The following is a 26,438-nucleotide window of genomic DNA, read 5'->3' as shown; positions in this document are numbered from 1 at the left end:
TTATTCCCCATTTTGCCCCCCCCCCCCCAACCCCACTTGAAGCTTAGCCGCCCCCCAACTTGGCTCGGCTCTTGGCTGCAAATATAAGTCAATTAGAGTTCTTAATCCTTACATAGAGTTATGCTGTGATAAGAATTCTACTAATTTAATTATAATTAAACAATCAATCGATTTGAGCGTCGGAAGAGTTTCAACTGGATCAACCTCCGATTCAGTCTGCGTGTTCTCTCACAGACTAAACTTCAGCTTTTAGAGTTTCTGTTTTGAACATCAGATTTAGACAACTACTCTATATGAAATATATTTTTTCTTGAAAACGATATTTTTCTGTTTTAAAATAAATGTCGTTTAAAGTAAAAATACACAAATTAAGAAATCAAACAATTAGATTATCGGAATATTTTCAAATGTTTCAAATTCATAAAAAAAATTATTGTTATAAGTCCATCTTAAATTATTAATTTTGACTTGTTCAACAGGTTGACCACACACTCATAAATAATTATAAATTAATACCTAGACTGGCTAAGTTGGACCCTAATCAATTTGGCTTTAATTTTATTAACAACATAGGGCTTACAAAATACATTGACTTAACCAAATAGGCAACATTAATATTAATTAAAGTTTGAGCTATATATTGACATTTTATTTTGCTAATCTTAACATAATTAAGCATAATTAATAGGTGTCACAACTAAGAACTGCAATTCCACTCAAACTTTACTAAATACTCGTAACCCCCGTGTTAATTTTTTTAATAACTAACATAAATAATTAATTAATAATTAATTAATAACATCATTAATTGTGTTTGCATGCTACCCAAGTGATAATACAACAAGGTCGGTTTCCCATCCACAAGCCAAAGGCTTTTGTTAAGTCGTAACATATGACAATTAATTATTAATTAACTCCCCTAATTAATTCGAAACTATACTATGATTAATGTACTAAAATTAATTAATTTAAAACAAATAAAAAAAAAAGAAAAAGAAAAAAGACAGAAACAAGAGAACCTTGGATCCCAATATAAAAAGCCAAATCCACGTGCACCACACGCTTGTTCCGTGAAGTGGGGCCGGGAGCTTTTTTTTAAGTCTTCGCCTTTTCTCACACGCTCCCGCGCTTGAAAAAGGAGCGCGTGGGATTTTGGAAACTGATACTCACGAGAAAAATCATACCCTGAAATGGGTCAATGGTCAACCCCAGAAAAAGGCCCCCTTTTTAATGAGGTGGTGTTACAGTTGAAAAAAAAAAAAAAGCAAAGATTTGACTTAACCAAGGGTTGAAAACATAAAGTAACCCCCTCTACTTCTTAGGCTTTAAGGCCATGTTTGGATTGAAATTTAAAAAGGGTAATTATTGCCGCCCCTACCGTAAAGTATATTTACGAAAAAAACCCTCTTGTTTGTATAATGAGAACCACTCCTGAACTATATATTATACGATGTCAATATTACCTTAAGGTTGTTCATTCCATGGTAAACTCATCGAATCGAACCAAATGAAAATTCTTACCTAGCGATTACCGAAACATAATTTGGTGTAGTATTCAATTTTCTTTTAATTTATGTAATATTAGTATTTAAACTTAAATTAATTTAAAAAATAAAAATCAAAATCAAAAGTTTAAATATTTTTAGTAAAATTTTGATAATTCGGTTATTTATAGAACCAAACCCTAAATGGTATGAAATCTTGGCGTTTATCACTGAATAAACGCCACTAAATTTATCAAGAAGAGGTATTTCTTCGTGAATGAACACATAATTGAGGTGAGTGTTTTTAATTATACAAACATGAAAGGATTTTCCGTAGTTTGACATTTAAAGTTGTTGGTAATTTGCCTTTAAAAAAAAAAAAGTGAATTAACCAGAGTTGAATTTCCAAACCACGGTAAGTAAAAAGTCTCATGCAAAAAAAAAAAAAAAAAAAAAAAAGCTGACTGAAAAAAGAAATCAAAAGCCAAATCCCATCATTATGATTGAGCCAATAGCTACCTCTGACACAATTATCATTGAACATCTGCATTGTATCTATATATACATACATCCTATACACACACCTATACACACACATCTAACTCCTGACCTATAATTAATCACTAGCTCTGCAGACAACAAAATAAATTAAATAAATAAATAAAAGGACCAGCCCATTTCTCCTCATTCTGTCCCCCCCACCCCCACCCCCACCTTTCTTCTCTATATAATTCATAGAGAGATAAACTCACTCTTGTCTGAATTCTAGAGAGAGAAAATTCATACATATATCTAGAGAGAGAGAGGTGTTAATTTGTGGGAATTAATTAAGAAGATGGCTGAAAAAGATGATGGGTTAGGGTTGAGTTTGAGCTTAGGATGCCCGGATAATCAGATTCAAAATCACCACCGCTCTCCGGCGGCGCCGCCGCCGCAAGCGGCGGCGACGACCCGTTTTCCGTTAAATTTTTTCAGGTCTCCTCTGCCATTTATGCAGCAGCATGTATCTTCAAGCAGTGATGCATTTCACCCCTCCTCCACTGGTAATTTTTTTTTTCTTGTTCACAAGATCCATGCATGCTTTTTATAATTTTTTTTGATGGATTTTATTAATTGATTGAAAGAATTTGGTGTCTGTGATTATATATACAGATCGGAATGCGGAGGCGAGATCGTCGTTGTTCAGAGGGATCGATATGAATCGGGCGGTTTCGGTTATCGACTGCGACGAAGAGGTGATGGTTTCTTCCCCTAACAGCACGGTGTCGAGCTTGAGCGGGAAGAGGAGCGAGAGGGAGGACAACGACGGCGAGTCCCTCGACCTCGACGACGACGGCGGAGACGGCGGGGACGCGGCGGCGAGGAAGAAGCTCCGCCTCTCCAAGGAGCAGGCGGCTGTTCTCGAGGAGACCTTCAAGGAGCACAATACTTTGAATCCGGTGAGTGTCATTTCCGATAATAAGTTGATTGGCCAGGGGCTTTTTTGTAATTAACCATATCTGTCTGTATGCTTAACGGCTTGTTTGGTTTTGTTTGTTTTGTTTCACAGAAGCAAAAAATGGCTTTGGCGAAACAGCTAAATCTGAGGGCTAGACAAGTGGAGGTTTGGTTTCAGAACAGAAGGGCAAGGTCAGTCTTTTTATCCATTCTGTCGAGGGTATTTTGGTCATATTATAAATTTGTTTGGCTTCTTAGTTTATCTTTGAAGAAAAAATATGATCTTGAAAATCGAATCAAAATTCTATTAATTTGGCTAAATAATAATCTATCGAACCAATAATTTAGTACGTTTTTACTGAGTCGGGGCTGTAATAAACTATTATTTAAAGGAGGTTATTAATTTATCGAGGTTCTACTGTATTTATTTATTTGGTTTGTATTTATTTATTTAAAACCAGTAAAAATTGCGAGGTTGGGCAAAAATCAAACCCCAAACAGACCTCTACTCGAATAGTAAATGCTAGATACTAATTGTTTTTTTTGAAGTATGATCTTTGTTTGAGTGATTAGTTAGTTGTAGAGCCTATATAATTTAACATTGTTATTAACTTGTCCGACTTTTTCCCAAACGAATCTTTATCGCAGGACAAAATTGAAGCAAACCGAGGTCGATTGCGAGTATCTAAGGCGTTGCTGCGAGAACCTAACGGATGAAAACCGACGGCTACAAAAAGAAGTGACGGAATTGAGGGCACTAAAACTCTCCCCACAATTCTACATGAATATGAGCCCTCCCACCACACTCACCATGTGCCCGCAATGTGAGCGCGTCGCGGTCTCGTCTTCTTCCTCGTCGGCCGCAAGCGCGTCTCTCGATCGACCCACCACAAACGGGTCGACCCATCACCACCACCACCGACCCGTGCCCATGAACTCGTGGGCCGCGGTTATTCCACCCCACCACCACCGCACCGGGTCGTAAGTATTCGCTCCGAGGACGAGGGCCGTATGGTAATTTTCCGCCGAAAATTAAAGATTGTAAAGGAAATTTAAATTGTGTGGTGGAGGTAGAGAGGTTCTTTTTTAGTGTGTCTATAGCTTTGGGTAGGAGTATGAGATTTGAGTTGATTAAATTATGTAGGATTATTGTTCCAACTTTTTTTTTTAATTTATTCTTTTTTATTTATTTATAAATGTTAATTGGATAAGATAACTTAGACAAAATTTAAATTAGTTTTATTACAAGATGAGATATTATTACCATCATTGAAATACATATGCTTTTTGGCTATGCAGATTGATTAGATTCCAATTGCTAGTTTTCTCAATGTTTTTTTTTTCAATGTTATGGATAATGATTGCTGTGGCCGACATAAAAAGCATTGTCTTTTAATTAATTTTTATTTATTTATTTTTATTAGTTTTTTTTTAATTAAATCATTTATGTTACTACATTGAGGTCCTATGTCTGAAAAGTTGGAAGTGTAGTAGATAGGGTGGGTGTGCACAGTACACTCAGTGCAGCCAAAACCATTGGATTGAGATACACGAATCAACCTAGCCTCTTATAATCCAACGGCTATTATCCACTGCAAATTGTTCATTCAAAAAAAAATTAGAAAATTGAATATTTTCTTGGGTAAATTTAGGCCCCCGTAAGGTTAAATTATGCTCATCTTGTTTGGGTAATTACCATCATCAGTCAACTATTAATCTTCTTACACGTTCACCTTTATGATGTCAAATCGAAGAGAATCTTCTAGATTTCGTGGCATGTTCTATAATTTGTGCAAAAATAAAATTTCTGATGCACCACAATCTGATATTTACAAGTCAAGATACACATCTTATGGAGCTCGTATGAGAACAGGGTACAAACCGGAGAACATTCCATATAATTTAAAATATTTCACTAAATTTGTAATACTGTATGGGTGGACGTGTAAAAACATTCGTAATTGAAAGAGCTGACTATAATTATCCAAATTCGTAATTGAAGGAGCTGATTGTAATTATCCAAATATTAGGGGTTTTTTATAATTTAACATTACCCAGAGTTGCTGTAATTTTTACCCTATCATTTTTTTCAAAAATATTAAAATGTTAATAAATTTTAATACATTGGCTGTGGATGCAGATTTAGCATTTATCAATCATTATGGCCTATAAAAGCAAAATCTGCTTTCTGATCATCTGAATTTACTTTTCTTTTTTCATTTTCATTTTATATTTATTTTTTATTATTGTTATTATTTTATTGAACAAACCTATTTTCCCCCTATATAATGGATGTTGAGTATTGACATTTCATGACCAACTTAAAAACACAGTTTTCACTGCTCCGAGGTAAACTTCAAATAAAATTAAAAAAATAAAAAATAAAAAATAAATAAAATAAAATAAAAAAAAGCATCTTGATCTTATCTATCAGTGTAATAAGTGCATTTTAAGAGCCAAACATTAATCCTGTACAAACATGCAGAGAGAGATACCCCATATTTGTACTTGTTCTTTTCAAGAAGCAAACAGAGATGTACATCTCAAATTTGCGGATTTTATAATTATGTAATCAACAAATTATAGGGGTGAAAAAAAGAAATTACGTACAATCGAAGGATTAGACGGTATTAACTTTGTCGGCGAGCGAGCGTAAAATGCAGCCCAAGCCAGCTTTCTCCGTCAGCTTTTCGTGGATTTTTAAGCATTGATCACACGTCGGGCGATCCCCAGTAGATAAGCCTCTATATAAGTACCTATCGAACCACATTACAACGAATTAGTCAAACAATAGAAACCTAATCTATTAAGGCCTCGTTTGGTTGATACGATAAAGCCGCGATTAATTGAATAGTTAGGTCTTGTTTGATGTTTGGTTAGAGCAATAATTTTTTGGGTCAACCAAAAATTTAGGGGGGAGTGGTTTTTATATTCGGTTATTGGGGGATTGTGTATTGGACCTCCCCTATTCCAATTATACAAATTGGGTTATCGTAAGATTGTATAATCTTATGTTGGCTAATCTTATCTGGTGAACCAAACGAGGCCTTAAAAGCCTTGGAAGATACATCATGCTATATTCATGAGTAGTAGTATTCCAATAACTAGAAATTGAGGAATCGTCATCATCATACAAGAATTGACACTGAAAATAAAACCCTTCACACACACACACACACACACACACGCGCGCGCGCACGAGTCTAGAGAGTATCGGAACCAAAAACATGGGAAAAATATAATCAAATATACGAATATGTTCATTTCACGTTCGTACAAATGAATCGTATGTTCGTAGGATCCTAAGGTTTGAGCCTACTTCTCTACGCCATTTTCACCATGGCTACCTAAGAAATCTCTGCCACTTAAACGACTAGCAGGGCATTTCAGTTCTATCAAATTATATCCCGATTATTTACAACTGCACCAATATGTTAACAAGAACGAACATAAAAAAATAAAAAATAAAAAATAAAAAGGCTTCAAAGGTCAATTGTCGATGTTATCTCTTCCGAAAATAAGATACAAAAGGATCAACTTTTAGATGCTATGTAAAATCATTTACGCATTTATCGAGTCCATCGGGAAGTATATATATAATTAGATTCAATATGAACTTGAAGCTCGTTTAGCAATAGTATAGTAGCCATACGATTATTAGTATAACTCCATTCGGAAACTCGATTATCACCACCGTGATAGCCTAGTACCTCACTCATACCAATTCAATCGATATTATCAATCACACGAACACATTCCTAATCGAGGGCTTATACAAACTAGGATTAAGAAAATTAACATGACAGAATTCCAATTACACACACACACACAGACATATATATATATACAAGAAGTGAGATCAAGAATGTAACGGAGGGGTTTTGACTTACTTCATGAGAACATCATAATACTCAGCATCAAGAGACGAGAACAAACTATCGAAATCCTTTATCGCCATTATCGCCCTATGTACCACAATCCAGTTCGCAGACTTCAGAAAAAAAAAAAAAAAAAAAAAAGTCAAATACCAATTTTGACCTAAATTAAAGAATTTGGGAAAAAAAAAACCCTAAATCCAAAATGAACTGAATCGAAGACAAAACGCATATGTAATGGATGTATGTATGACCTTACAACGTTCGTCTTTGGTCTGGGGAGGGGATCCTTCGAGAGCTGTCTTCAAAGCTTCCACTGGTTTATACCTGCAATTGAAATGCGAAAATGTGTGGGTTTTTTTGTGGGATTTTTAATTTTTGGGGAAAAATCATCGTACTGTTTGAGTAGGCTTTCAATCTTGCGGGACTTGTGTTCGATCCTTGTAATTATGGCTTCTGCATTGTCTGCTTCCACGAATTCCGCCATTTTTTTTTTTCTTTTTCTTTGGCGTAAGCTTTCTTCAGTCGGCTGCTTTTGGGATTTTGGTGGACGATGAAGTTAATTACCATTTTGCCCTTTAAATAAAAAAGAGTAAATTACGACCAACCCTGAGGTATGGTCAAATTACGAAAAAAAAACCTCATGTTAGGATAATTACATTTACCCCTCTCAACTATGAATCTTCTTACATCTCCATCCTCCATCCTTATGCTGTCAATTTCAACATAATTATCTAGTTCCGTGGAATGTTCTTTAGTTTGTACTCGTTTTGTGTAAAAATACAGTTTCTGATGCACCACAATCTGATATATACAAGCCGAAAAACCACATCTTATAATCATCTAGCTTCAAAATGTGGAGCTCGAATGGGATAAAACGGGTTCAAAATTGAGAATATTCCATATAATTTATAAGATTCCACTAAATTTGAAAACGAAAGGATAGACGTGTAAGAAAATTTATAGTTGGGGGTGGTTGTAATTACTCAAACAGGATGAGGGTTTTCGTAATTTGATCATACCTTACCGCTTGTAATTTACCCATAAGAAAATAAAAAATAAAATAAATGAAAATTATATTGCCGCCTCTATTTATTTATTGGGCATGAATATGATTATTGAATTATAAAAACTCATTTTGCCACATTTTTACAAACTAGCAAACATTACTATATTAAATTTAGGGTTTTCATTCGGGTACCGGATTTTATTCGGGTCGAGTATCCGCCCTATTGGGTTTTCAACTGACCCAACCCCGATGAAGTTTTTTGGTTTTTCAGATTGGCCCAGCCCACCAAACATGACCCGCAAGTAGCAGACTAACAGCCCATGTCGGGTCCCGATCGGGTATTCAAGTACGGATTCCAATACCCGACCCGAAATATAATATGCGGGGTATCCGACCCGACCACTATGCGAAGCTTTACCGAAATACTAAGAATAAGGTTATTTGTAGAAATCAAGACCTTGTGCATGTCAATTGCTTACTAAGAGACTTCTTCTACATATTAGCAAAAAAACCCATATAGTATATTTTTTTAGCACACGACCTCCTCAATGCTGGGTTTTTAGGGGCTAGTTTGCAAAAATGCACGAAACACGTTGTGGGCTCAATTGGATGAAGAAAAATGAAAAGGCCAACATTAATTAAATAATTCTGTTTTCTTTTTCTAAATAATAATTTTATAAAATATTAACTTATTAATAATAATATATTGCAGTGTCAAGTACTAATCTAATCATATTTTAGTACTTTGTCACTACTTAATCTTATCATCGTAGACGAAGACATAAACAATTGAAACAATCAAACAACATTAAAAATTATATTTAATAATTTATGATGCATAAGTTAATTTTTCTTATCCAAAAGAGGGATGGGCTCTTATATATATATATATATATATATATATATATATATATATATATATATATATATATATATATATATATATATGTATAAATAAAATAAAAAATAAAAGAAAGGGCCCCTAGTACTGTTCTAAGAGAAAAGTAACGGTCAAAAGAAACTCCCAGAACACAACGAAAATAATGATAATAATTTTATTTATTTATTATAATTGACATATTATTATGTACTTGTAATCGCATTTTATAATTTAATAATATAAGTTGTTAATTTAAATATTTATGTCTACTCGATAAATTGTACTATCGGGCAAACTATATGAGATTGACCTAAAAAATATTGACATGAAAATTTCATCTTTAAATCGATGATTCATGCACAATTCGAAAATATTTGAAAAAAATATTTAGAAGTGGGTAATTGAACCGAGTTAAATGCTAATAACTCATAAATATTTTGTTCACGAAAATAACATGAACTCGTGATGAAAAATTAATGTTAGTAGTATAGTATCATATAAATTCTACAATATTTTGTTTTGAGACTTTATAAATTCCACAATAACATATATTAAAGATGATTGTTAAATGAAGATTGATAGATGCAGACGGGCTTTTGATAGGTTGCAGAGTAATTTATAATAAAATTGCAAAAACTTCTTCGATTCAACGAATTCTCTTACTTTCATTCTCGCAAATTGTTACGTTTTCGGATTTTATCAACTAGGAAGCGACAGTGAATCAAACTGCCAATGATTATCCTAATTATTAGGTACAAAAATTTATTATTGAAAAAAGATAAAATTGGTTAATCTTTGTTGGTCAACACGGAATCCGTTTCTGGAATTTACAAAAAAAACTAAAAATTAGCGCGACTAAATTTTCTGGGTTGAAAGAGTTTGAGAGAAAATAAAGTTTTAAAATATGAAAAATTAATAAATATTGAAGTTACTCTATGACATCAAGTTTCACTTTGTAAATATCATTTCAGATTGTTAAATACAACCGAACTTTCCCTGAATAAATAAAATAAAGAAAACTAATATAAGATCATATTACAAATTAGATAATATGATATGAAATATGTTAGGAAAGTAACTACATTTGGTATGCAATCTTACAACTTTATAAATTCTGAAATGCTAATTGTAGCGGGACTTTTACTGAAATTGGCTTATTTGCAGCGGTAGCTTTTCATTTCAACTTTTCAAACTTTTTGGAAAATTGAAAACGCTCTCAACTAAAAAAAGTCGAGAATTAAGATTTTCGTGTTTATTCGATAAATCGACTGCCCGACGACAACATATAACACTATGGCCGATTCTGACGAGTTTTACGAGGTAAATCGAAGATAGTAGCGGTTTTTTTTTTGTTTTTCGTCGGGTTACCGTGCTGTGTAGCACGAGAATCCCAAAAAATTAGGGATTCCCGTGCTGTACAGCACGGGGGAATCAAAAAAAAAAAAAAAAAAAAACAAACTATAGGTCCCCGTCTTGGGGAGCACGGGAATATCGTGCTCCCGTGCCTTAGAGAACGGGGGTTTGAGTCTCCCGTGTCCTGGCGGACGGGTGTAGGGCACCACCGTGCCCTCCGGCACGGGAGCATTGCACCACCGTGCCCGCCGGGACGGGAACCCGTAACAATTTTTTTTTTTTTTTTTTTTTTAATATTGTTATTTATATACTAATTATTACTTCTTATATCTTAATAGGGTACTGAAGGTGATTTTGACGATGAGTTTACAACTAATCGTGACAAAGCGTACAACGAGTACGAGGATCCCGACATGTGTTACGATGTTCCTCAAGACACACAAACAACTTCTGAGGATCACAGTCAACATTTCAATGTAGATCTTGAGTTTGAAACTGGGAAAGAATTAGTGGAATGGGCAAAAAAAATGGCTGCTACTCATGGTCATCGATTGATAGTAACTTCAAGCAAGAAAAACGTGTATGTAGTAATTAGATGTCATTTGTCTGGGGAGGGACGTGAGAAACGAACCGTAGGTGCGATACCACGGAATGTGGGAACAAAAAAATGTGGATGTCCTTTTCGTATATACTGTAGCAAAAATTCAAACGATGGACTATGGCGAATGAATTTAAAAAGTGGCACTCACACTCACCCGACAATACCGTATCCTACCGGACAAGGACCGGATAGTCGTTTGACACCAGAAGAATACGAGGTAGTGAAATTACTTAGAAGGAGCCACGTGAAGCCGGCATTAATTATGGATCGATTGAGAAAGGATAATCCACAGACATCAACGAGTGTGAAACATGTCTACAACCAACTTGAGAAGATGAAAAAAGAGAATATGGCGGGGAAGACTGTGATACAACACGTGATGTCGAACCTTCAAGAATCTGGATATGAATATTGGTATCGAAGTAATGAAGGTGATGATACACTTACTGATTTGATGTTCGCTGCTCCTATTTCGTTGAAACTTTTGCGGTTATTCTCTCACGTCATATTGATGGACTGCACTTACAAAACCAATAGGTATGTTGTTAATTAGTATTTATTATTGTGCTATTTTACATTGCTTGATTGCATTTGATATTTATGTATTTACGTAGGTATGAGATGCCACTTTTGGAAATAATTGGAATCACTCCTGTTGGTATGAACTTTACAATTGCTGTTGCTTTCATGTCACATGAAGATGCAAACACATACGAATGGGCTTTGCGTTGTTTGAAATGTGCATTGGGGGGGCTGGTACCTAATGTGATATTGACGGATCGTGAATTGGGACTTATCAAAGCAATGCCCGTAATATTTCCAGATTCCGCTCATTTCTTGTGTTTGTTTCACATCAATAGAAACGTGGAAAAAAATGCATCGAGATTTATTGGTAGTACTAAACACGGGCTTATATTTCGGCGCATACATTGGGCAAAATTAGTGGAATCAAAAACAGAAGAAGAATACAATGATAATTACGAGGAAATGGTTAGACGCTATGGTTGTTACCCCAAATTGATATCATACCTTAACGATACTTGGCTAATTTACAAGCACAAATTCGTCAAAGCATGGACTAATAAGATTTTGCATTTTGGGAACACGTCGACATCTAGGTATGTTGGGTTTCATTATCGTCTTGTATTTTATATTATATTGTGGGCGCTTTTATTTATTAATTGTTATTTTAATGGCTATTAACAGGGTGGAAAGTGCTCATAAATCGTCGAAGGGTTGGATTAATGCTTCTACCGGTGGTGTGAACACCATTCAATATCAGCTCGACTCCGGGGTTGAGTATCAACTAACCAAGATCAAGGGTGAGTTTTCAAAATGCAGTTTGATCCGGCTGCACTCATCATCGTATCCGGTATTTCAGGGTTTGATATGCAAAGTCACACATAAAGCATTAAATTTGCTTGATGATGAGCTAAAAAAACCGGGGTTTCAAGACCCATCTCTTTGTGATCACGTTTTGTGGGATAGTCATGCACTTCCTTGTGCATGCCGAATTGCGTTGAAAATCCAGCAACGTGAGACATTTATATCTATGGATCTACATCCATTTTGGAGTACCATGCACGTTGAAGAACCAGAAATACCCGAAGCACAGATGGATCGTGAAACAAATATGAGAGACCGAATAATCAGACTAGCCACGGAAGTGTTAGAAAAAGATTATATGACTCAAAAGATGACTGCTGATTACATGAATAGCACTATTCATCCAGACACCATCCACTTGGCAGAGCCTGCATATGTTATACCGAAAGGAAGGCCAAAGGATAAACCGACGAAGAGAGATAAATCCGGTTGGGAGTTCCCACCATTCCAGCGGAAGCCGTCTACTGGTGAAGAAAAGGGTAAATCGTCTGCAGGTTCTAAGGGTCGAAAAAATACTTCTACCGGAACCCCACCATCGAATGTAACCAATCCCGGTTCTGGTCGTGGACGGGGGCGGGGTCGAGGGAGTGGTAGATCAAGTGATGAATCCACTGCCAATCAGAATCGTACGCCAATGCCTCGAAAGGAACCGGGCGATGAGCTCAATTTCAGATCTTACATCCCAGGTTTTGTGGCAGGATCTATTGTGTCGTATGTTAATGTTGTAGCAGATGGAAATTGTGGGTACAAATGTGTTGCAGAAGCAGTGTTCCGAGATCAGAACAGATGGAGTCGTGTAAGGAGAGATTTGATTGCCGATATGTACGAGCATTTTGGTACGTACGCATCGCAAAATGGTCAAGATGAAGTCATCCGATGGATAGAAAAATGCGATTGGCAAGAAGGACCGTGCAGTCGGGACAAATGGATGTCATTTCCGGATATGGGAATGTCAATAGCGACTAAATACAATGCGGCTCTGGTTTTATACGCCATTGGCGGAAATATAACCTACTTACCTCTAGTTGGTCCGGGTGAATTATCCCATATGATCCATATGGTGTTGTTAGGAGACCATTTTGTCCTTATCCAGTTACCGGTTAATTGTCCTCTACCACCTATCACTCCACAGTGGCGACATGTTAGAGCCGCAAATCTTGCCCACTTGTCGGAAATGTTCGAAGAACGCCTATACATGTGGCGTCGTTTATCTAGGTTGGGATAGGCATTTTATTTTAGTTGGTATGTATTTTGGACCTTGTATTATTTTATTTTAGTTGGTATGTATTTTGGACCTTGTATTATTTTATTTTAGTTGGTATGTATTTGGACCTTGTATTATTTTATTTTAGTTGGTATGTATTTGGACCTTGTATTATTTTATTTTAGTTTGTATGTTTGGACCTTGTATTATTTTAGATGGAAATACCATAAATAAAATAGTCAAACAAAAATAACATAAATGTCAAACAAATACAAAACATAGCCAAATGTCAGCAAAAAACAAATAAATGTCCAACAAATACAAAACATACCCAAATGTCAGAAAAAACAAATAAATGTCAAACAAAAGCCGTCTACTGTCTACCCCTAGACCTCCTCGAAGTGCCACTCGTCCCACCCGGTCGCCGACGCGGTGGTGGCATCTCCATAAAGTCGTCGTCGTCGGAATCTCCAGTGGGGGATAAACCTAGAAAACGTGCATGTGGCTCCACACGAGGCTGTAACTGGACACGTAGATGCTGGGGTATCTCGTGCATGTGCGGATGGATGATACGCACAATGTCATAAAAGTCCGGCTGAATAGGAGGGGGGCGTACGACTGGCGGTGGTCGTTCTGGCGCTGGATCCCGGTTGATCACGTACTGATGAGTACGAGAAACGTACCACTCCATGTACCGAGTGGCAGTCTCAGACGGCGGCCAGGCTAATGTCCTACCGTCCATCGTAATCGAGCTGGTAGCCAGGTCCATCCACTCCTGCACTGGAGGATCATACCGTACCTGGTACGTCTGTCCTCCAAGCGGACCACGTAGGCACGGCTCTCTGGACTGGATGTAGCACTGCGGAACGGTCTGTCTGAAGCCAAACTGCCGAAGGACGCGATCCGGTAAATATGGCTCGACAATCTCCATAAACTGTATGCACCCATAATATAATGTACGCGGAACGCGTCTATGTACGTGCGGCCCGTAAGGCATCCAGTCAATCTGGAAAATTATATTAACGTAATAAAAATTACATTTACATAATAATTAATAATAAATAAATTCAACAATTAAAATACATACCTGATCGGCCTGCATATCATCAAGCATCCTTCGGACCGAGAGCAAGTCCGAAATACCCTTGCGTGGTTTCCATTTCAGGAAACGAGGCTGCATCTCCCTATAATCCGAATTAATAGGTGCTCGGAAAGGGCGAAAGTACTCGTAAATCCAGCACTACAAATAAACGACACTATATTAGATTAATATTATCTTAAATCACAATATATTATATTAAATTAATACTACCTACGTTATACTAATTATAATAATATATTATATTAAAATTTAACTTAAATACCTGGAGCAGTAACGTGCAACCCGCTAACCCCTTCACGTGGGCCCTACTAGCCAAGCCCAACTGTCGGTATAAATGAGCCAATACAGCTGCACCCCAAGCATACTCGCCGACGTGCTCGAGATCGGAAGAATATCTCATCCACGTTGGCTTGAACCTGTCTACACTCCGGTCGGGGAACAAAGCCATACCGATCAAAAACGTCAAATATCCTACCACCTTCTGCCGACAAGTTCGGGACCGACTACGCACACGCTCCACAAACTCCGACCATTTTATCCCACTATTGCCGAGCTTGGCATGCGCCTCGACCATGTCCAAATCAAGAACCTCAGCTAGCAACAACTCACTCATAGGCCTCTCCTCAACAGAATCACCGTGCACCGCTAAACCGTCAACACGCAACCCCAAAATCAAATGGACATCATGTAGGGTGATCGTCATCTCACCCCAAGGCATGTGGAAACTGTTCGTTTCCGGCTGCCACCTCTCTATAAATGCCCCCATGAGTCCCTTGTCTACATTTTTAATGTAGAAGTACTCGAGTGAGTCTAGGCCAGATGCCTCCAGTAGCTCTAACTCATCCTGCCCGTAAGGAGCCATGAGTTGCTTCAACTCATGTTTCCTAAAAGCATTAAGCGCAGTAATCCTTGACTCACATCGCCCCACGCTGCGCTCCTGTAGAATTTCTAATTTAATCAGACAAAATATATTAAAATAAATATATTTAAAATATATAAAAATAAATATATTTAAACTTACATGTCCTGCCCAAATGTAGTAGGCAATATGACTCTTAAAACTAGGAATCATCCTCCAATCAGTCGGTCCTCCTGGAGCCGGACCATGTAACTCAAGTGGGCCACTGAAAGTGTCAAACTCGTACCGAGACTTCCGTGCGCGCGCGGCCGGGACGGGAACTTCAACGAACTTGAATTCTCCGTTCTGCAGAGCACGGGAACTTCAACGTTCTTGAGTTCTCCGTGCTGCAGAAAACGGGTGCTTCAATTTTTTTTATTTTTTTTTCCGAAATTTGCTAGATCTATTCTTAAACACGTGTTTTTACCTAAATTGGAATTGAAACTAATTAAAAGTAGTAGGAAATCGAAAACTTACCGGAATCGAGCCTCGTTTGTACGGTTTGAATGTCGAAAAAAATTTACGAAATTCAAATTTCTAGAGAGTGTTTGGGAGTAGGAGAGAGAATTTGCAAGTTGGAAAAATTAAAATGAAAAAGCTACCGCTGCAAATAAGCCAATTTCAGTAAAAGTACCGCTGCAAATAGTAACACCCTTATAAATTATTCAAAAAAAAGACAAAATCACATGGAAATTCATTTTTTTGCTTTACGAAATTCCTTGTTATAAATCATCCATATATTTTGCAATATCACATACAAAAAGGAAATTTTCATGAGAAAATAAATAAAATAAAAATTCGTGGCCAACAATTTTTTATCTAAATATATATTCCTTAAATTTCGCAATTATGTAATATATTGCACACGTGGCACTTTTGAGATAATATTTAGTACTTGGCCACCATAAAATCATATATACCACAAAAAAAATCATTTTATTATAAAAAAAATTCATTAAATATGTAAATAAAAGTAATTTCCTATAGACGTGGTACGTTATGCAATTAAATAAATAAAAATATAGCATAAATATAGATAGGGTAAAATCCGATTTAATAAATGCACTGTAATAAAAACTAATAAATAAATAATAAATATATATATAAAGGAAAAAAAAAAAGAAAATAGAACGTTAGTTCAGTTTTTCAGCAGAGTTTGTTGAGAGAAAAGGAAAGGAAGAGAGAGAAACAAAACACCCCCGAAGAAATCTCCCCTCTTTCTCTCTCTTCTGTATATATTTTTTTTTTGGCGCACACACTTTGCAAGAAAACTACACCCAACAACCATTGAAAGGGGCTCTCTTGGCATACTTTCCGAATTTATCTTTTTTTAGCAGATTGTTTCGCACTTTTTTTTTTTCGTTTTCGTATTGTTTGGGGTTTTTTTTTTTTGAATTCAGTTTGAATCGGCGATAGAAGAACATGCCCATTCTCGATTCTGATTTGCATTTCATTTCTCGTGAATTTCGGAATTGGTGTAGTATTAGGGATTGTAGGAGATTTCGTTCTTGTTGTTGTTTGAGGCGAGCTTTGTTGAATTAGAATTAGGTTTTCGTTTGGGGTTCCTTTTTTTAGGTTTTTATTGGGTGTTGATCATTTGGTGGAAAAAGATGATCGTTTTGTAAATTATTCGACGGTTTTCTTTTCCAATTGCTCGTATATCCGATCGATTGTACCCGATTTTTTTTTTTTTTTTTTTTTTTTTGGGGGAATTTTCTGTGATTTAGTTCAATCTTGGGTTATCTGAAAGATGTATATAGAAGAACTGAAAGAGGGGGATTCTGAGTGTGGTGATCAGCAAGTTTGTGCGCTTTATAAAGACGCGTTGGTTGTGTGGGACCCGAAAAGGGTTCTGGTTGGAGCAGGCGCTCGGGCTCTCTTCTATCCAACATTGCTGTATAATGTTGTCAGAAATAAAATTCAATCCGAGTTTCGGTGGTGGGATAGGGTTCATGAGGTATCCTTAATATCCAAATTCTCACATATATTACTTATTTCAAGAAATTAATTTGCTGCACATTAATTTGATGATTTGATTAAATGGATTGCGTTTTCTGTAGGTTTTAGTAGCCATGATTTTTTATGCTGTGGGATTTCTTATTATCATGTGTTATGTGTCATTGATTATGGTGAAATGATCGTAATTCTTGTTCTTCGCATATATTACTTATTTCAAGAAATCGATTAAATGGATTGTATTTTCTGTATGTTTCTTGAGCCATGATTATTGTGTTGCTCTGGATTTGATTAGTCGAACTTTTTTCGAAAGAAGAAATTAATTCCACAAATTAGGTCTATATTTTTTTGTAATTTCAGTCTCGTAATAGTATCTAAATATCGTAGTAATGAATGATTTACTTAGAAGGGCAACTAGGCAAGAAAAAGGAATCACGTCTCGTAAGGACATTTGCATGAACGGACACGTTTCAAATAGGACAAATTATTTTTTGATCGGTGGAATTATTTCTTACGATGGTGTCATCAAAGCTGTAAAGCTATTAATATGAATTATTTTCTGCGCGTTTTCCGGTTGTTTTTATATGATTCTCTTAGTGGATGTTGTTGAGACGTTGTAACTTTTAATTTTTTTGGTCTTTTATACGATTTTCTTGATGGCTGTCGTTGAAATGCCGTAACGTTTACGATAAATAATAAAACTTAAAAAAGAAACCAAAAAAGAACCATTTTCAATTGAGATTTTGTGGTTTTTCTAAACTAAGTTGCTCTCGGACTTCAACTTCTGAAATTATGAAATTGCTGAATTGGAATTCTTTTAATAAATTCTGTTTGTGAAACTTTAACATGAGAAATTGACAAATTGTACAGTTGATTATTTTAAATTTAAATATTATTTATATGAGTATTAGAACTTTTTGAATTTGTGCGAACTTAATAATAACATGTCCAAAAGCAAGAAATATTCTCTTCCAATTTACCAAAAGATCCACAAGTTAATACTAAAATTCTTAATTGACAAAATCTATGAATTTAAAGAATAAAGAAAGATATATGAAAACAGAATAAATTGTTGTTTAATTCAAAAACCATTAAACCTTAACAGTGTTAGCGTAAAAAAGAACCGTGTTAGTATAAAAACTAATGGTTAATGCGTGTTACTCTTGTAAGTATCCATTGTGTTTTTTGTCGTGATATTTTGGTGTTTATTTCAACTTTGCTATTTACGTCGACTTTTCTCTTTCGCCAGTATCTTTTGCTAGGAGCTGTTCCATTTCCCACCGATGTGCCTCGTTTGAAGGCTCTTGGTGTAGGTGGGGTTGTTACCTTGAATGAACCATACGAGACTTTAGTTCCAACCTCACTATATCACGTAAGTATATATATATACACCACAACCTTTTTCGTTAAAATTGAACACGAATAAATTTAGTGAGATGACAAAATTTGTTTGCTTTATATATATATATATATATATATATATATATATATATATATTTTGCTTGTGTTTGTAGGATCACTGCATTGAGCACTTGGTGATTGCTACCAGAGATTACCTTTTTGCTCCATCGCATGCGGATATATGCCAAGCTGTAGCATTTATCCATGGTAAGTTCGAAGATAACATTTAATCTCAAATGGTTCACTATTTTTTTTGGGTTTATATATATAATTATTTTTTTCAGACAACGAAGTTTGTGGAAAAACTACATACGTACACTGCAAGGCTGGCCGAGGAAGAAGCACCACGATCGTTCTTTGTTACCTGGTATGATTAATCATTGGACAGAGAAATCAAAAAATTACTAATTTAATATACCCGCTTTGTACGAAATTGATCCCTTTAATAAACAGGTTAAGCACAAGCAAATGACCCCACAGGCTGCATATAATTACGTGAGGGCCATTAGGCCGAGAGTGTTGTTGGCCCCCGCTCAATGGCAGGTGTGATTGATTTTATCTATATTTTTTCGACTACAAACTGATTGATTATATTTATATATGTGTATTAATCTATTTTCTTTGGTAAAAAAATGCAGGCTGTACAAGATTACTACAGTGGATTGATGAAGAAAGCCGAAGAGGGTGAGATATGTGTGGCTAATTTACCGAGAAGAATTATGGGGTTATCGGATAAACTCGATATGGAAGATTTTGACGAGAATTCGTTGGTGTTGATTACGGAATCGGACCTGGATGGGTACGAGGAGGAAAACCAGCCTGATTGGGGGAAGAAGGTGGTGGTAGCTGGTGGTGGTGCTGAAGTGAACCTTGCATGTAAGGTACAGTTTGCTAGCCAGGCTGCTATTTCTCGAATTTCGTGTTTCTGGCTTCGTTGCCAAACAGGGCATAAGGTTTCGAGAAAGAAGCTTTCTGATACAGCGAGGAGCAGCAGTCGAATGAGGAGTATGGGGGTTGATATCCATGTCTTTTGAAATAGGGGTTTGTGACACCCCACCCCACCCCCCACCCACCCATCCTTAGGTGGCTGTAGGGGGGAGTAAGATGGGTTTTTACGAATTTTTTTTTTTTTTTTTTTTTTTTTTTTTTTTTTTTTTTTTGTGTATGATGGGCTCAAAGGGTGTTTGAGCCTTGGTGCTTTTGCCGAAGAAGCGTTGAGATGGCGAATTTGGTAAATGTACAGTTTACAGAGTCGAGAGTCGGTAAGTTTTATGTTGTTAGAAACCAAGGGGTTTTAATTTGTGTAGTTGTTGAGTTGTTGTCAAGGTGCAAGGTTGTGCTTGTGCATGAACAATCAAGACATGTTGGTTTTTTATTATATGTAATTCTGTATCTATATATATCGTGTCTCTCTTGTTGTTCTTATTTACTTTATTTTTATTTTTGGTGAAAATAAAGATTTGAAAAAAACTGTTTGATCAGAAGCAGCATATGTTGTTAGAGAGAGAGAGAGAGAGAGTTCAAATTTGGGGCAATTTGACGGATATTTCATTATTTGAGGGTGTAAAACGTAAAAATATTAGTTGAAAAGGGGCAAATGGATAAAAGAGATGAAAGAGCATAAATCGTATCACCATTTCAGCGACTTTGACAGAAAGTAGTAGTCGTTGAAATAGACGAGGAGAAAGCATTTCAGCGACTTCGTAACTGTAAGAAGAAGATAAACTGATTTGAGAAAATATTAGCTAGCGTGTTCGCCATTGTTGCTGCTGCTGCTGCTTGGAGTTATTTTCTGACAGAAGAAATCGAAGAAGAAAAAAAAGCCATGTCTTTACTCTCTGTACCGCCTCTCCCCTCTCGAAATTATTCCCACTGTAAGCTCTCTCTCTCTCTCTCTCTCTCTCTCTCTCTCTCTCATCTGACTAATTTGAAATTGCGCGTGTGTGTTCTGAAGATAAGGGGGGAAAAAAAACCCTAGATTAATGAGGAAACCTATATCAATTTGCAATTGTTTCTGTTTCCCCCAATTTAGGTCAATTTTTTTGTCCTTCAATCTCTTATTGGTATGAAGATGGTGAATATTTTCAGGCATTTCTCTTTCAACAGCGTCTGCTCAGAAGAGACCCTTTTTTATTTCTTCGTCGTGGAATAATATGCAGAAGGCCAAAGGGTAATAATTAATCTACCTGATAGCTTTGTTTATATATATTATTATTATTTTTTTTTTTTTTTTTTTTGGTTTTCTGAAAAAATGTTGACATGGCTAGAGAACAGGAGGCTAAAGACATGGGGAGAAGACTTGTCCTAACTTTTCTAGTTGGATTGGGATTTTCTCCAGCATTGCCTTCTTACGGAAAGACGAAGAAACAAAGCCCGTACGACGAGAAACGTCTGCTGGAGCAGAATAAACGAGTGCAGAGAGAGAATAACGTCCCCGATGAATTCCCTAATTTTGTCAGAGAAGGTCCGTTATCTGTACTTATGTTGTTGCCAAAAGCTTTGTCTGTGGATGGAAAATTGTGATTTGATTAACAATCTTTTGTTTCAGGTTTTACGGTGAAAGTAGTCACTTCAGACAACTATGTTACGCGTGATTCAGGTCTCGTGTTGTGGGATATTGCTGTTGGAGAAGGCGATAGTCCAAAAGTTGGCCAACAGGTTTCTCCCTCTCTCTCTCTCTCGATCGACTTGTTTTTTGGGGAACATCTGTTTGGGTAATGGTAGTAAGTTGATGTTTTTTCGTCTTTTTGTTGTCTGCGTTATAAGGTGATATTTCACTATATCGGTTATAATGAGTCGGGCAGGCGTATAGACAGCACGTACTTACAAGGCTCCCCAGCAAAAGTTCGGGTCGGTACTAACGCATTGATTCCAGGTGACTGACATATTATTACAGAGAGCGATAATTGAAGATTTTCTATGTTTTTTTTCCTAAGACAGTGGAAATTTTTTAAACACAGGATTTGAGGAAGGAATTAGAGACATGAAACCTGGAGGAAGACGGAGGATGATTATCCCACCGGAACTAGGACCGCCGGTAAGTCCTCTCTCTCTCTCTCTCTCTCTCTCTCTCTCTCTCTCTCTCTCTCTCTCTCTCTCTCTCTCTCTCTCTCTCTCTATATATATATATATATATATATATATATATATATATATATATATATATATATATATATATATATATATATATATATATATATATATAGGATTAAAGATTCTTGATCATACAGGTAGGGCCTTCGACGTTTTTCAGCTCAAAGCAATTCGAAGTTTTCGATGTAGAATTGCTGAGCATACAAGATTGCACAAGGAGGACAATTGGATTTTACTCTGATGTTGTTTGTAATTAGAGGAAAACAATGTTTAGATTTTTTGTTCTATCAGTGTAATAATATCCGCAAACCAAAATCAAACAACAAACATGACAGATATGAGAAAATTTCTTCGATAGTATAAAATATAAATTAGTCGATTTTTATCTACATGTATATATACAAAATTATATATATATATATATATATATATATATATATATATATATATATATGCATGTACATACAGTGTGGTTTGTATATTACTTGGTCCTGACTTTACCCTTTACAAATTGAAATCTGAATACCTAGTAGAATCAGAAGATCCTCAGACATGCAACTACAAGTCTACAACAAGTTAGTAGGTAGGTTGGCAGTTGGGAAGTTAAACTCCATTAGCAGTGTCCTAAAAAATGGAGATAACAATATTAAAAAAAATGAAACTCTGGTTAATCAATAAAAACAAGAGATAAAGAATTAGATGTATTTGAACTTACAGGATTGGCGTGAAACTGTCCGTAAAACGCATATATACCGAGTGTAACAATGCTGAGGACCACAAATCTCACCCAGGCTTCATAGTGAATCTGTGAACCAAATTTGAAACCGAGAAATGCTTTATCGTACTTCTCCAACTTCAATATTGACGTGGATGAATTAAAGACAATAATAATAATAATAATAATTTGTGTATCTTAATTACCTGAGCGAATAAGAACATGTTGACGAAAATGCTGAGAGATGGAATTAATGGAACTCCAGGGCAAGAAAATCCTGGTGGATCTGTATAAACCTGCAAAGTATATATGTTACTTAATAAAATATATGCACGTTTCGACATTAATTTTGAGTGTTTTATTTTTTATTTTAAACTTACATGTCTAAGATGAAGAGCTACAGCAGAAAAGATTGCAAAAACAGAAGGTACGATCACGAAAAGAAGCGAAGCACCAAAACGGAAGATGAGTCCACCAGCAAAACCGGAAAAGGCAACTGCGAGTAGGCAAATGATGCCTTCTGCCCTTGTGGAAATACGCCTAGTAGAAGCCTGAGTTGAAGGTGTCTTATCCTTCCACCGTATGGCTACTACGCATGCTGACACAACTGAATACCCTGTCTGAAAAACAAGTAATTTCAGCGTTCAAAAAGTGCAATTTGGAATCTATATATGTTTGAAAATGTTGTTCTATGTGATGAAAAACTAGATATTCAATGCTCGATTGCTCACGCAAAATCTTTCATGCAATGTTTTATCCGAACAATTTCAGCAAAACCTTTCACCCAAACACCAGCTTCTTTCTTCTTTTTTTTCCCAAAAAATATTTCGTAAACTCTATCTAAATAGCAATGGAGTATATAAACATACCAAGGATCCAACCGAGAGAATATGCGAGAGGACACGAACGTTTAGAAGTCCGGCCAAGACGCTGGCAATAAGACCAACCCAAACTTGAGAATGAACCGGTGTATGCCGTTTTGGATGTAATTTAGCAAAAATAGCTGGTAATAAACCATCTCTTCCAAGTCCAAGATATAACCGAGACTGGTAAGAACACGCAAATCAATCACATGTTGTCCAAAGCAAGACCAAACAAAAATAAGTTACTATTTGGAAACCTTAAAAAAGTTAAAAAAATGATTTTTTTTACTACCTGAACATAAAGGCCAACTAAAAGTGTAGTTGTCAGTCCAGCAACAGCACCGAAGCTGATCAACACAGAGACGTATTTCATGCCCTTAGCTGTGAAAGCTTTAGCCAAGGGTGCTTCTTCTCCGATATTTTTGTAAGGAATCATTCCGGTAATAACTAAGCATACTGAAATGTACAGTACAATACAGACAGCGAGGCTACCGATTATGCCTAACGGTAAGTCTCTCTGAAATATCAAGTTCACAAAATTAGTATTGAATTTTTTTTCTCCTTTTTCATACTAATGACAAATTGATCTGCCTCGGATATATATATACCTGGGGTCTCTTTGATTCTTCAGCCGAATTAGCAACTGCATCGAATCCTACATACGCGAAGAAAACAACGGTTGCTCCAGTCAATATTGACTTGGGACCGTTTGGAGCGAAAGGAGACCAATTCGAAACATCAACCCTAAAAGCTCCCACAATTATCACAAATAGGACAATGAGGACCTGCACAAATAATGTCTATTAGATATTTTCCCTCATATAAATTTTCATCACCAAAAACAACGCAACAACTGTCAATTAAGGCCACAATTGCACACGTCACAAAGGTACATTGTATCAGCTATGCATATTCTCGGTCACTTCGATTCAAGAAAACTTCAGACATTGAAGAGGGAAAAAAAAAGAAGGGACGCATGAAGAAGAACAACAAACCTTTATAACTGTCATGATCGAGTTCAAGATCGAAGATTCTTTAACACCCCGACAAAGAACCAGGGTCAAAAGTACTAGGATTACGGGGGCTAATATGTTAATAGATAATGCTCCGAGGACTTCTTGGCCATGCCCAACCCAGCTTGGAATGGTGTCCTTGAGAGAAGGAATCAGCTCCAATACCGTAATCACGTAGCTAGCTAAGCTACGTGCTATGCTAGCTGCACCTATGTGATAATCGAGCATCAACTGAGTGAAGACAAGAAAAGCTGTGATCTCGTTGAAAGCTGAGTATGTGTACAGATATGCTCCTCCAACAACTGCAGGAAATCGAGAAGCTAGTTCGGCGTAACAGAGTGCATTCAGCACACAAGATATTCCAGCTATGATGAAGCTAATTGTAACTCCTGTAAGAAATTAATGGAGGGTTAGATTGCAATGTTTCTCCCCCCTTTTTCACCATTGACATTACATTTGGTTGTTTATTTCAAGCTTCATCTATAAAGCTACCATAACAGAATATTCTTTTTTTTTTTTTCTATTTTATAATATTTTATTTCAACCATGCTAATATATAAATGAAATGCAAGGGAAGTACATGCATAGCAATAGAGAATTTTGCCTCAAATTGAAGTATCAAATGTCAGATGCAGCGAATTAAACCCTAATTCTGTTGAATTTCAACCAACCACAGAAAACAGCGAGGAATGTAAATCAAATTAATTAAATTAGCCACTGACCGGGACCGGCATCATGGGCAACGGTGCCGGTGACGACGAATATTCCAGCGCCGATGGAGGCGCCAATGCCGATTAGAATGAGATCTAAGAGGCCCAACCGCCGAACCAGACCCTCGCCGGAGTTCGTCCTAACGGCGCCGCCACCCGAAGGCGGAGCGAGGGGCTTCGACCTCAACGCCGACGACCAGAAACGGGAGCAGAACGACGGATTCGGCGACGAGGACAATGACGTCATCCCGGAGCTCCGATCAACTCTCGTGCTGCCCGACGGTCCTATCTACCGTAGAGAAAGGACAATAGAGAGAGAGAAACAGCAGTAACGTCTCTTTCTCTCACTAAAAATAAATACATATATATATACATGCTTGAGAATGTACAACCAGTGATGCGTGCATTAAAAGGTTGTACCTTTAATCCGCAACGATTTACAGTCCAGGTTAATAAATCATTAAATTTGTTATTTAAGAAGAGGAAATTACTTTTCATTACTTCACTCGTTTAATTAGGGTTGTGCATGGATCGGTTTTAACCACCAACCAACCCATTTTCGACCCACAATTTGTGATGGTTAATCAACCATCAACCGACCCATTTAAGTTGGGTCGATAATCTCAACCAACCCATGTATAGTTGGGTCGATAATGGTTTCTAATATGCTAAAAAGTTGGTTAGTTGGTTAATATCGGCCAACCAACTTTATTCATTAATTTATTATTTATTAGTTTTAATTAAAATATTTAATATTTTTAATTTCAAATTTCTATTTTATATCACATTTATTAAATTGTTTAATATTGACCAAAATCCTAAAAGCAATAAATCTAACCTAATTATCAAATTTGAACTATTTTAATTTTAAGACATATAGTCTAAATATTTGGACGATTATTTATGTTTAATTGTAATATATATGCCCGTAATGTTTTGAATCTTTTATTTGAATATTATTGAACTAGTCTCATTTAATTTATAAAAGATATAGCGTTGTAACAAGTAATAAAATATTAAAAAAAATTAAATATTTAGATGGATGACCCATCAACCAAACCACCAACCAACCCATTAAATTGGTTTTCAACCATCACCCAACCCATGTAAGTTGGGTCGATAACGGTTTCCAATATTTATCAAAGTTGGTTGGATGGGTTGGGTTGGTTTTATGGCTGGTTTATAACCAAACCAACCAACGCACAGCCCTACGTTTAATTGACACGTTTGCATTTATATTCTTTTTCCATTAACTAAAAATGGAAATTATTTCAGATTTTTTTCTTTTTAAAATTGTTTATAAATAAAAGCTTTGTGCAATTTTAAATAATAAAAATAAAAAATTATAGTTCATGGTTTTTCCACTCCCATGGAATATGGTCATCACTAATGTGTGATTTTTGAATTGTAAATTGTAAATTATATTTAAATATTTTAATAATAAATACTTTTCAGATT

At 36.1% G+C, this 26,438-nt stretch overlaps 6 protein-coding genes across 6 annotated transcripts; 4 read left to right on the top strand and 2 right to left on the bottom strand.

Annotated features, from left to right (window-relative positions):
- The first annotated feature begins 2,070 nt into the window (after positions 1–2,070).
- LOC105963651 (homeobox-leucine zipper protein HAT4) lies at positions 2,071–4,215 on the top strand. The gene is made up of 4 exons (XM_012988077.2): positions 2,071–2,527; positions 2,637–2,923; positions 3,034–3,113; positions 3,570–4,215. The coding sequence occupies exons 1-4, from the start codon at positions 2,320–2,322 to the stop codon at positions 3,904–3,906; spliced, it is 912 nt and encodes a 303-aa protein (XP_012843531.2). The 5' UTR covers positions 2,071–2,319; the 3' UTR covers positions 3,907–4,215.
- Positions 4,216–5,325: 1,110 nt separating this feature from the next.
- Positions 5,326–7,342, bottom strand: LOC105964016 (actin-related protein 2/3 complex subunit 5A). Its single transcript, XM_012988513.2, has 4 exons — positions 7,195–7,342; positions 7,051–7,123; positions 6,812–6,912; positions 5,326–5,677 (listed from the first exon to the last, which is right to left on the bottom strand). The coding sequence occupies exons 1-4, from the start codon at positions 7,281–7,283 to the stop codon at positions 5,542–5,544; spliced, it is 399 nt and encodes a 132-aa protein (XP_012843967.1). The 5' UTR covers positions 7,284–7,342; the 3' UTR covers positions 5,326–5,541.
- Positions 7,343–9,871: 2,529 nt separating this feature from the next.
- Positions 9,872–13,419, top strand: LOC105962277 (PKS-NRPS hybrid synthetase cheA-like). Its single transcript, XM_088813340.1, has 4 exons — positions 9,872–10,005; positions 10,377–11,176; positions 11,254–11,757; positions 11,846–13,419. The coding sequence occupies exons 1-4, from the start codon at positions 9,979–9,981 to the stop codon at positions 13,248–13,250; spliced, it is 2,736 nt and encodes a 911-aa protein (XP_088669466.1). The 5' UTR covers positions 9,872–9,978; the 3' UTR covers positions 13,251–13,419.
- Positions 13,420–16,356: 2,937 nt separating this feature from the next.
- LOC105963649 (phosphatidylglycerophosphate phosphatase PTPMT2) lies at positions 16,357–19,984 on the top strand. Its single transcript, XM_012988074.2, has 6 exons — positions 16,357–17,186; positions 18,435–18,557; positions 18,700–18,793; positions 18,871–18,953; positions 19,040–19,129; positions 19,225–19,984. Exons 1-6 carry the CDS (start codon positions 16,980–16,982, stop codon positions 19,618–19,620), a joined length of 993 nt encoding a protein of 330 aa, XP_012843528.2. The 5' UTR covers positions 16,357–16,979; the 3' UTR covers positions 19,621–19,984.
- Positions 19,985–20,218: 234 nt separating this feature from the next.
- Positions 20,219–22,068, top strand: LOC105963650 (FKBP-like peptidyl-prolyl cis-trans isomerase family protein). The gene is made up of 7 exons (XM_012988075.2): positions 20,219–20,460; positions 20,675–20,756; positions 20,854–21,050; positions 21,135–21,244; positions 21,353–21,461; positions 21,547–21,623; positions 21,817–22,068. The coding sequence occupies exons 1-7, from the start codon at positions 20,412–20,414 to the stop codon at positions 21,934–21,936; spliced, it is 744 nt and encodes a 247-aa protein (XP_012843529.1). The 5' UTR covers positions 20,219–20,411; the 3' UTR covers positions 21,937–22,068.
- On the bottom strand, positions 22,018–25,321 carry LOC105963648 (cationic amino acid transporter 9, chloroplastic). Its single transcript, XM_012988073.2, has 9 exons — positions 24,993–25,321; positions 24,253–24,659; positions 23,866–24,042; positions 23,550–23,774; positions 23,264–23,440; positions 22,775–23,014; positions 22,601–22,690; positions 22,395–22,484; positions 22,018–22,303 (listed from the first exon to the last, which is right to left on the bottom strand). The coding sequence occupies exons 1-9, from the start codon at positions 25,225–25,227 to the stop codon at positions 22,283–22,285; spliced, it is 1,662 nt and encodes a 553-aa protein (XP_012843527.2). The 5' UTR covers positions 25,228–25,321; the 3' UTR covers positions 22,018–22,282.
- Positions 25,322–26,438: the final 1,117 nt, after the last annotated feature.

This window comes from Erythranthe guttata, chromosome 2, assembly GCF_056151865.1.
Source record: "Erythranthe guttata isolate IM_541 chromosome 2, IM_541, whole genome shotgun sequence".
Lineage (NCBI taxonomy): Eukaryota > Viridiplantae > Streptophyta > Magnoliopsida > Lamiales > Phrymaceae > Erythranthe > Erythranthe guttata.
Note: the sequence above shows the minus strand (reverse complement) of the source record. Positions and strands in the feature narration are given on the sequence as shown.

What these genes read in the sequence shown, in the direction of transcription:
- LOC105963651 (XM_012988077.2), top strand. Translation starts at nt 2,320, where the DNA reads ATGGCTGAAAAAGATGATGGGTTAGGGTTGAGTTTGAGCTTAGGATGC. An exon ending in ATTTCACCCCTCCTCCACTG is followed by an intron (nt 2,528 to 2,636) that starts GTAATTTTTTTT and finishes TTATATATACAG; the next exon opens with ATCGGAATGCGGAGGCGAGA. An exon ending in AGCACAATACTTTGAATCCG is followed by an intron (nt 2,924 to 3,033) that starts GTGAGTGTCATT and finishes TTTGTTTCACAG; the next exon opens with AAGCAAAAAATGGCTTTGGC.
- LOC105964016 (XM_012988513.2), bottom strand. Translation starts at nt 7,283, where the DNA reads ATGGCGGAATTCGTGGAAGCAGACAATGCAGAAGCCATAATTACAAGG. An exon ending in CCAAAGACGAACGTTGTAAG is followed by an intron (nt 6,913 to 7,050) that starts GTCATACATACA and finishes TTTTTTCTGAAG; the next exon opens with TCTGCGAACTGGATTGTGGT. An exon ending in TATTATGATGTTCTCATGAA is followed by an intron (nt 5,678 to 6,811) that starts GTAAGTCAAAAC and finishes GTGGTTCGATAG; the next exon opens with GTACTTATATAGAGGCTTAT.
- LOC105962277 (XM_088813340.1), top strand. Translation starts at nt 9,979, where the DNA reads ATGGCCGATTCTGACGAGTTTTACGAG. An exon ending in ATTCTGACGAGTTTTACGAG is followed by an intron (nt 10,006 to 10,376) that starts GTAAATCGAAGA and finishes ATATCTTAATAG; the next exon opens with GGTACTGAAGGTGATTTTGA. An exon ending in GGGAACACGTCGACATCTAG is followed by an intron (nt 11,758 to 11,845) that starts GTATGTTGGGTT and finishes GGCTATTAACAG; the next exon opens with GGTGGAAAGTGCTCATAAAT.
- LOC105963649 (XM_012988074.2), top strand. Translation starts at nt 16,980, where the DNA reads ATGTATATAGAAGAACTGAAAGAGGGGGATTCTGAGTGTGGTGATCAG. An exon ending in GGTGGGATAGGGTTCATGAG is followed by an intron (nt 17,187 to 18,434) that starts GTATCCTTAATA and finishes CTCTTTCGCCAG; the next exon opens with TATCTTTTGCTAGGAGCTGT. An exon ending in CGATCGTTCTTTGTTACCTG is followed by an intron (nt 18,954 to 19,039) that starts GTATGATTAATC and finishes TTTAATAAACAG; the next exon opens with GTTAAGCACAAGCAAATGAC.
- LOC105963650 (XM_012988075.2), top strand. Translation starts at nt 20,412, where the DNA reads ATGTCTTTACTCTCTGTACCGCCTCTCCCCTCTCGAAATTATTCCCAC. An exon ending in CTCTCGAAATTATTCCCACT is followed by an intron (nt 20,461 to 20,674) that starts GTAAGCTCTCTC and finishes GAATATTTTCAG; the next exon opens with GCATTTCTCTTTCAACAGCG. An exon ending in CACCGGAACTAGGACCGCCG is followed by an intron (nt 21,624 to 21,816) that starts GTAAGTCCTCTC and finishes TTGATCATACAG; the next exon opens with GTAGGGCCTTCGACGTTTTT.
- LOC105963648 (XM_012988073.2), bottom strand. Translation starts at nt 25,227, where the DNA reads ATGACGTCATTGTCCTCGTCGCCGAATCCGTCGTTCTGCTCCCGTTTC. An exon ending in CGATCATGACAGTTATAAAG is followed by an intron (nt 24,043 to 24,252) that starts GTTTGTTGTTCT and finishes TTATTTGTGCAG; the next exon opens with GTCCTCATTGTCCTATTTGT. An exon ending in TAGTTGGCCTTTATGTTCAG is followed by an intron (nt 23,441 to 23,549) that starts GTAGTAAAAAAA and finishes TGTTCTTACCAG; the next exon opens with TCTCGGTTATATCTTGGACT.